Source organism: Musca autumnalis, unplaced genomic scaffold, assembly GCF_047663935.1.
Source record: "Musca autumnalis isolate F117 unplaced genomic scaffold, ASM4766393v1 scaffold_1, whole genome shotgun sequence".
Taxonomy (NCBI): Eukaryota; Metazoa; Arthropoda; class Insecta; order Diptera; family Muscidae; genus Musca; species Musca autumnalis.
In genome coordinates, this window is record NW_027411644.1 from 86,283,804 (window position 1) to 86,293,924 (window position 10,121).

Below are 10,121 nucleotides of genomic sequence, written 5' to 3' on the forward strand. Positions count from 1 at the left end.
GTTGTTATTTTTGGTTTTCTTTATTGTAGAAATTAGCCGGCGGCCGCAAACATGCCTGGTTTTTAGAATCCTGGACCTCCAAAGACACCAAAAACGACAGTAGCATGGACTATGAAGATGCTAAAGATCTGCCCATCGAATTACGACGTTTGGAAGATTTTGAAGATTTTACTGATCCACCACTATCGGCGGGTCTGAAATCACGCAGTCTGGGTAGTATACTCAATCCACCACCACGACAAATTGTACGCTCACGTTCAAGTGTACCTAGTCTGGGTGGACCCTTGGTGCCCCCTGGTGTTGAGAATGGCAATGGTAAAAATCTACAATTTCTTGATGCCCCGCATTATGGCGGCTCTAGTGGTGGTGCTGCCTCGGGTTCTCCAAATTCCTCAACTCACTCAAATGGTCATTCACCCATCAATAGTCACCAAGCAACCAGCACTTCACCCAATACTACTAATCTGCTGACCTCAAACTCAAGCCTCAGTCGCCGTCCTAAACTTATCAAACAAAAACAATCGCTGTGCGATGAAGATTATCAACTGCCAGATACCCCTTTCCACATGTTGAGCCAATACAATATGACCACAAATGGTGTTAGTAGTAGCCTCTATACTGGCGGCGGCAAAATAGTGGCAGCGGGTTCCGGAAATCGCAGCGACACCAGCCACACGCTAAGCACTCGGCAAATGCGAAAGCAGAGTTCGTTGAATGAAGAGTTAATGGCCGGGAATCGCATAAGGGAAAAGGAAAGGGTGCGCAAGCGTATACAAAAACAAATGTCCCTGAATGAGGCATTCCTGTGTCGTTCCGCTTTGTTCTCCAAGAGATTACAGGTGATCCGAGAGGGTTTTACAAGTAAAATCAAAAGTTCCACTGGCAGTCTGGAAAGGGTAACCAAAACGGGTATTACAAAAATTATGCAAAACCTAAAGACCACCAGTGGAAGTGAGGAAAAGAGTACTGCAAGTGCAAATGGCCCGAGTTCCAGTAATGTTAAGGCATCCAAGGCTGCCATGTGTACCCATGAACATCATCATCATCACCATCATCAACTCTATCAGCAGCAGCAGCAACAACAACAAAATTCTCCTTTAGTTAGTAATTTCCAAACCCATTTGCATCATCTACTGCATCGCCAGAATACCGCTCCAACGACCAATAAATATGCCGGACCGGTAACAATTTGCAAAAGTCTAGAATGTGCCGCCACCGCCTGCTATTGCCAGACCTATCACCAAGGCTGTACCCAGTGTAATGCTGAAAGCAGTGAGGAGAAAGCTAGGCGCCACTCCCGAGAATCCGGTTCAGATTCCTCCAAAGATAGTAGCCTACAATCGGATACTAGCATAGAGTCTGAGGATAGTTTTGCCTCGGTCATTTTTATACCTAAACCGGAGCAACATCAGCAACAGCTGAACTATCAAAAGCAACATCAAAACTCCAATTCCAGCTCCAGCAATTCGTCCTCGAGTAATGGTGGTAGCGGTACTGGAGGTTGTTATGTGCACAAGACTTGTTGTCAGAGTCGTTGTGTTGCGGCGGCAGCAAATTCCACTTTGGGTGGTGGGGGCGCCCAATGTTGTAAGTTGGATATAAATGGCCATCGTATATCCTCTGTGCCAACATCGCCCCTTATTATGCCATGTCCCCCCACACCTGCCCATTCACCAGCTGCTGCCCAAATCCAGGTTACCTCACCACCACAAACGGTGCCGGCAGTAGTTGCGGCCATGGCCATGTTTAACATGCCAGCCATAAAAACCGTGATGGCCGAAGAGGTTGCAGATGGCGCCCAACCAAAGACGGTGGTGGGAAATAATGTAATTAAGACGCGTTTTAATTTTGATGAGGCCCACATAAAGCAGCAAGAAACCAAGGACATGATGCAGCAGCAACAACATCAGCAAATAGAAGTGAAGAAACCAGAACCCCTGGCCAGGAAATCCCTACTGGAACCCAAAATCACAAGGCAAACCATACAAAATCTTCCACCAATACCCAAATTCCGTAAACAACAATCCTTGCAAATAAGTCGACAAAATTATCCCATTGTCCGAAGGACCACAACGGCGGCCGGGGGACCAGCAATTGCCACCATACCCAAACTAATGTCTTTGGAACTGTTCAATCCGGCCACAGATGATTTGGACAGTGATTCCAGTGAACCATCTTCCCCAGATTCGGTGGATAGTGTCATAAGTGCCCCACGCTCAAATGTCCTCACCACAGCCCCCAGTTTGGATCAGGCCAAAGACACAAGTCCTGTCGGAGAAAAGCCCCTAGAGGCCAATGCTCAAAATTCCCACAAATCCCCAGCTGCCCATGATGGGGCGGACATTATTGTCAATGATGATGCCGGCGATATTGTACCCACCAAATATGGTGGTCAACAAAGTAATCCCCCCGAGGATTGTGCCGAATTTGCCGAGAAACTTAGTGCCCAATTAATGCGTGAATTGGAGGAAAAGGCCCAAAAACCTGAGGGAAAAAGTCGCAGCCTAGAAAATGTCAGTGAAGAGCCATACGATGATCCATTTGCTCCCCAGCCACCCAGGAAACGTAATGGTGACAAGGATTTGACTGCCTTAAGGGATGAGCTGAGAGAGCGGCGCCTCATGCTGGCCAATCTTTCCACCCAGCCCAGTTTAAATCAATCTCCCAATTCCTCCTCCACCTCATCGCTTTCCTCTCAAACCCGTAGCTTTACCATCCACGAAGAGGATGAGGAAGAAGACGAGGAGGAACATGAACGCAGCTATTCACTGCAGCTCTACGAGAATTGTAAAATCTCCAAGCTGAACTATAAACGTCATCTATGCAACAACAACAGCAACCTCCACCCCGAGACCACATATTTGCTGCAAGACGAAGATTCCTCCTTTAAGGATGAAGAAGATGACCAAGATGTCGAAGAAGAAGAAGTTGGAGAAATCGAACACGATGTCATACCCGAAGAAGATGAAGAGGATGAAGATGAACCGAGCCAAGACAACGATCGTTCCTCAACGACAAAAACCAAAGACACGACCCTTAAGTGTGATTCCCTCGACGACAAAGAGGATGAAACGAAAAAGAGTTCCGGAGAAGAGACCACTCTACAAAATCGCAATCAATCTACCGAATCATGGGAACATTCGAACAGTTCGACTACATCACTTGATAGCCCCTCACAAGGTGGCGCCACTACACACCATCGTTACTATCACGTTTTTCGCGAGGGTGAACTTGATGCTCTAATCAATCATCATGTTGCCAGCCTGCACATCGTGTCGTCCTACTACGAACGTGCCAGTTGGTGTGTGGTTGCTGAAAAAGTGCAAGTCTGGACAATTTGAGTGGTTGGCTGGATAGAGTACTAATTAGATAGATTAGAATAGACGAATAGATAGTGTGTGGATTTGAAAAATTACAAAATGGAATCAATCAACTGATGATGATGATTCAGCACCAACAGTTGATGGTCATATATATGTATACAAAACAAGCCCCTCTAATTTTTATTGTTAACAAAAAATTTCGAATTAAGAAAAGCTCAAACCCAAAAAAAAAAAACATTTTTCATAATTCAGTAGTTAAGATTGCAAGAGGTTTTTGGCATTTGGCAAAGGTATTTCAAGGTGAAACAGATTGGAATGTGAAGATTTTAGAACATTTTCCATTAAAAATCAAATTCAGCTAAGCTGAATTGTAATTTTATTGCAAAAAACTACATTCAGCAAAGGAAAATGCAATTTTTTACTGAACCACAAATTCAGCTTTAAAATTTGAGCCCATGAAAACAATAAAAAGCTATTATAAATGCATGAAAACTCAATTATAAATGAAATGTGTGTATTTTACAATGATTTTTCTACTAAAAACCATATTCAGCTAAGCTGAATTGTTTATTGATGACTAAACCCCTAATTCAGCTAAGCTGAATTGTTGTTTGACACATTAAACCCCTAATTCAGCTAAGCTGAATTATAGTTCTATTGCCGAAAACTACATTCAGCAAAAGCATGTGACATTTTCTTTTTAAAACATCAAATTCAGCTTTATCGAATTGAAATTTAAAGCACGAAAAACAACAAAAAGCTGAATTAAAGAAAAAAATTTAAGATTTTTCAAAATTTTGACTACTAAAAATGTAATTCAGCTATGCTGAATTGTCGTTATATTGCCGAAAACAAAATTCAGCAAAGGAAAGTGTCACTTTATTTTAGGAAACTTAAATGCAGCTCAGCTAATTCAGCTCGGAAAACTACATTTTGCTAAGTTTTCTATAGAAGCCTTTATTCAGCCCGGCTGAATAAAGTTTTTTTTTACAGAAAACATTTATTCAGCCCGGCTGAATAATGCTTTCCCATAGAAAACTTTTATTCAGCCCGGCTGAATAATGTTTTCCCATAGAAAAATTTTATTCAGCCCGGCTGAATAAGGTTTTCCTATAGTAAACTTTTATTCAGCCCGGCTGAATAAGGTTTTCCTATAGTAAACTTTTATTCAGCCCGGCTGAATAAGGTTTTCCTATAGAAAGCTTTTATTCAGCCCGGCTGAATAAGGCTTTCCTATAGAAAACTTTTATTCAGCCCGGCTGAATAAGGTTTTCCTATAGAAAATTTTCATTCAGCCTGGCTGAATAAGGTCTTCCTATAGAAAACTTTTATTCAGGCCGGCTGAATAAAGTTCTCCTATAGAAAACTTTTATTCAGCCCGGCTGAATAAGGTTTTCCTATAGAAAACTTTTATACAGCCCGGCTGAATAAGGTTTTCCTATAGAAAATTTTCATTCAGCCCGGCTGAATAAGGTTTTCCTATAGAAAATTTTCATACAGCCCGGCTGAATAAGGTTTTCCTATAGAAAACTTTAATTCAGCCCGGCTGAATAAGGTTTTCCTATAGTAAACTTTTATTCAGCCCGGCTGAATAAGGTTTTCCTATAGTAAACTTTTATTCAGCCCGGCTGAATAAGGTTTTCCTATAGAAAGCTTTTATTCAGCCCGGCTGAATAAGGTTTTCCTATAGAAAACTTTCATTCAGCCCGGCTGAATAAGGTTTTCCTATAGAAAATTTTCATTCAGCCTGGCTGAATAAGGTCTTCCTATAGAAAACTTTTATTCAGGCCGGCTGAATAAAGTTCTCCTATAGAAAACTTTTATTCAGCCCGGCTGAATAAGGTTTTCCTATAGAAAACTTTTATACAGCCCGGCTGAATAAGGTTTTCCTATAGAAAATTTTCATTCAGCCCGGCTGAATAAGGTTTTCCTATAGAAAATTTTCATACAGCCCGGCTGAATAAGGTTTTCCTATAGAAAACTTTAATTCAGCCCGGCTGAATAAGGGTTTTCCATAAAACAACTTTTATTCAGCCCGGCTGAATAAGGTTTTCCTATAGAAAACTTTCATTCAGCCCGGCTGAATAAGGTTTTCCTATAGAAAACTTTCATTCAGCCCGGCTGAATAAGGTTTTCCTATAGAAAACTTTCATTCAGCCCGGCTGAATAAGGTTTTCCTATAGAAAACTTTCATTCAGCCCGGCTGAATAAGGTTTTCCTATAGAAAACTTTCATTCAGCCCGGCTGAATAAGGTTTTCCTATAGAAAACTTTCATTCAGCCCGGCTGAATAAGGTTTTCCTATAGAAAACTTTCATTCAGCCCGGCTGAATAAGGTTTTCCTATAGAAAACTTTCATTCAGCCCGGCTGAATAAGGTTTTCCTATAGAAAACTTTTATTCAGCCACGCTGAATGATTGATTTATTTTGATGGAAAATATTTTTATCTTTTTTCTTTGGTCAAAATTCTTCACCTTTAAGTTAGATTGCCAAAAATCGTCTAATAAAATACAATTGTAAATAAACAAAATATTTAATAACTTTATTATTTGCCAACATAAAACAAATCATCCATCCCGCGCTCTCTTAACGTACAGGAAACCAACAATTTAACATTATTATGAAGACTTTATAAGATTAAATATACATATTAATAATTAAAATATAAAAAACTAATTTTTAAATTAATTCACGCCTACAGTGGGAACCAACCAAATACAAAATATCATAATATGTGGCAACCCCGAAACTACCCAAAAAACCAAAACAAAAGCATAATTTATTCCCCATATAACAATATACTCTTTGATCTACTATAATTGGATTTAAAAAAATTAATAAACCAAAAAAACATTAAAAATTAAAACAAAAAACAACATTACAAATTTAACCTAAAAACATGAATTTAAAAATCCTGTGGCAAAAAAAGAAATGAAATTTTTTTTCGAAGCCTCAATGAGAATGTTTTTGTCTCAATTTGTATTCTTTTTTGGTGACAAGGTAATGCAAGAAGATCAGGTCAGTTCCAATATACCTAATATTATTAAACTGGCCTTAAACTTCATTAAATGAAAACAAACAAAATATTTTTACCAAAAATATTATCAAAAAAACCTTTGTAGTATTTAATTTAAATAATAAAGAAATTAAGATATTAAAACAAAAAAGGAAACAAAAATACAAAAAAAAAACACATAAAAAAGGTTTAAAAGGAATTGCAAAATTGAAAATTTTTCTAGTATTAATAATAAAATATTTTTTTAGTTAATAAGTATTAATAAAAAAATTAATATATATTAATATATATTGATATAATATTATTATATTAATATTGTCTAAGATATCATCGAAATTGTTTATGTTTTTTTATTTAATTTTTTTGATTATTTCCCTTAAAAATCGAAAGCTTCTAAATTTTTACAGAAAATCCAGCGTGTTATCTTTTACTTTATTTTTGGTTACCTTGGCAACCCTTTAATCGGCGACAGCTTCCATAAAGGCCAACACTCAATCAGCTCTTGGCTTTATATCTTCACTTTCCGCTGACAAATAATATGACATTTGGAATGCGAAGAAATGAGGCAGAGCTCTAGTCCAGTCTTTGTTTTGTCACAGAGTAACGCAAAACACAATCATCTATAGATCCCTACAAACAGTTACATCAATTCTTCCAAACAAAAAAGCGTATACTTTTCCAAAATGTAGTTATTCGGTTGGTATCGTACCATCAATTCGGGTCCAATTTGAATTGAGACGATTGCATCGTCCAGATCTTTACTGGTCTAAAACCGCTCGTGATTGCCTTAACAACTGATGTTCTTCTGCTGCACTGTACCTTTGTATTGCCTGTGCAACTGCATCAGTCTAAATGCTATTCAAGCCTGTCTAGATGATCTTGCTTATACCTTTGGACCTGTGTCTCCAGATCATGAAGATCTCTCCTGACGTGCCTGGGTGGAGGAAGCCCTTCCATTAAATCGTGACAGGGGTGCTCACAGCAATAGCATCCAAGCATCGACAACATTAAGTTCTGCTGATGCAACGGAAAAACCTTCGTCAGCTCATGAAGATTGTCCACTTGTGTCCTGAGGAGGCACCCTCTTGCAGTCCGCAGGACGCATTCTGGCATGCTTGAATATTGTTCCACTGCGTAACGCTAACATTTGCACACCACAACGGCGTCGCGTTAATTATCACAGGCCGGGGTATTGCTTTACAAGGTCAAGGTTTATTTGTCAGCACCCCGAGTGCTGCCGACCAGCGACTTGAAAACCTTTTTTATACCCTCCACCATAGTATGGAGGGTATATTAAGTTTGTCATTCCGTTTGTAACACATCGAACTAATCATTTGCGACCCTATAAAGTATATATATTCTTGATCAGGATAAAATTCTAAGACGATCTAGCCATGTCCGTCTGTCCGTCCGTCTGTCCGTCTGTTGTAATCACTCTAGCGTCCGCAATAATTGAGATAGAGTGGTGAAATTTTGCACTCGAGGGTCTTTTTTCCATAGGCAGATCAAGTTCGAAGATGGGCTATATCGGTCCACTCTTTCGTATAGCCCCCATATAACGGTACCTCCGGATTTGAGGTATTTTGACGTTCTTCGCCACACTTGCAGACCGAATTAGCTATAATTTGGCACTTAGGGTTCCTAGTGATCAACAAACTTATATCCCAAAGGATATGGGCATAGGTCCATGTTTTGGTATAGTCCCCATATAACGGTACCTCCAGATTTTCGGTATTTTGAGAATTTTAGCCACAATTTTTAACCTAACTATCTGCAATTTGCCATTTGAGGTTATCAGTGGTCATAAAACATCTCCAACGAAACATCGTCAACATAGGTCCATGTTTTGGTATAGCCCCCATATATCGGTACCTCCTGATTTTCGGTATTTTGAGAATTTTAGCTACAATTTTTAACCTAACTATCTGCAATTTGCCATTTGAGGTTATCAGTGGTCATGAAACATCTCCACCAAACATCGTCAACATAGGTCCATGTTTTGGTATAGCCCCTATCAGGGACGTACGCAGGATTTCATTTCGGGGGGGGCCCAACTTCACCAAAAATCATGAAAATTAAAAATGTTATGTACCGTTACGTAAAGCTATTTTAAAGGGTTTTTTATGATTTTATGTATGAGGGGCTCTAAAAACCAGAAGTCATTTGACATAAGCATACTCAGGACAGTTTGACATACGACCATGTGTTGTGTTGTTGAGGCTATTAGCAAAATTTTTAAAAATTTGGATTTTGGAAATCCTTTTGGTGGAAGAACTTCCATGCAAAAAGTGTGAATATATGGAATAGATATATACAGTGTTTGGAGGATATAAACAGTTCGACCCGAACATAACGCCGTTTATTCTTTAAAGTACATATGGTAAATTTCAAATTTCTTTTGCAATTCCATTGGAAGAAATTTTAAAAATTTTTTTGCGAGCACATCAGCAATTTTGGGAACATAGATTAAGAAAAAAAGTTGTGGTTTCAAACCTTTTCGCTTTCACAAAATTGGATGCTGCGCTCCAAAGTTATGGGGGGTTTTATTCCCTTATAAAGAACAAATATTTAAAAATTCAATTTTTGCTGTAATAAGAAAATATATATATAGCGTTAACAGCATTTAGTATCTATCCGTAGATGCCTAAATATTTACTAAATTTATTTCTATTTTGGCGGAGAATCAAGAAATACTGAAAAAATCTTGGAGTAAATTTAATTTATTCTAATTTAGAGTCCAAATAAAACTCGAAAAAATAAATTATAAATACGTACAGATTCTAGACAACGCGTAGAAAAATATGAGACCAAAATTTTAACGATAGGATTTATAACTGCCATATTACAGCAACAACAAAAGACGAGAAAACTTATTGTTGGAATATTATTTCAAAAATATATTTTTTGTTTAATACAAAAAATAGAAAAAAAACATTTTTGGGAGTTATTCTACTATTTCGCTAAATTTCGATGCAAGGACTGACGGACTTCGCTGAAACTTCTTCAGGGTAAATGCGATGACAAACCCGAAAGTGTATTTGCTTACTTTGATAAACAATAGGATAATAAAATGGAGAGTAATATTGAAATTACAACCAAAGAAAAAACATAAAAGTTAAAAAACGTATAATTCGCGAATTCGTTAAAATTAGTTAAGGCGCATGCGCCTTTCAGATACAGCGAGTGCATCTCTATCAATATGTAGCGATTTTCCACTTTTCATTCAGCGGCAAAAGTGTGCCGTCAGCTGCATCTTACTGTTTAAAAAACCTTAATGTGGGTAAAAATTGCGCGATGTACATAAGATTATAAGGCGCATCCGATTTCAGTGACCGCCTATAAAAAACGTCATTATAACAAATTTTAAACAAATTCGTCAAGAACCGCGGATGTGCTACCAAATTCTATTTTATACGAAATACGAATATTACTCCAGAATCTCGGTAATTTATGTCACACGGTTTTGGAAAATAATATAATCGCGTATAAAGGATTACATTTATGTAAAAATAACCAAAGAAAATCGAGGTTCAATGCGCAGAATCATCAAAATATAATTTTGCAGAATTTCCTACTTTCAAGGTATCTATAACCGCCGTTTTAGTGGATGAATTTGAAAGCGGGAGGGTTCGTTAGATCTGGCGCGTAAAAAAACAAAAATCACGCAAGGTTCAAGGGTACCTGAATCACAGTTGTACATTTTCTAGCCAAAAAATAGGTTTTTAAAGAAAATGTACGCACCAAAATTTCGACTTTGGAATCCTATTACTAGGGAACTGTATG

At 38.1% G+C, this 10,121-nt stretch overlaps 1 protein-coding gene across 1 annotated transcript in view; it reads left to right on the top strand.

The window, feature by feature from the left end:
- LOC141402476 (uncharacterized) overlaps positions 1 to 6,094 on the top strand; it is a 248,602-nt gene extending 242,508 nt beyond the window's left edge. Inside the window, exon 5 of the mRNA XM_073983929.1 lies at positions 30 to 6,094. Coding sequence (XP_073840030.1) covers positions 30 to 3,341 — 3,312 coding nt within the window. The 3' untranslated portion in view covers positions 3,342 to 6,094. The remainder of the gene's footprint in view (positions 1 to 29) is intronic.
- Positions 6,095 to 10,121: the final 4,027 nt, after the last annotated feature.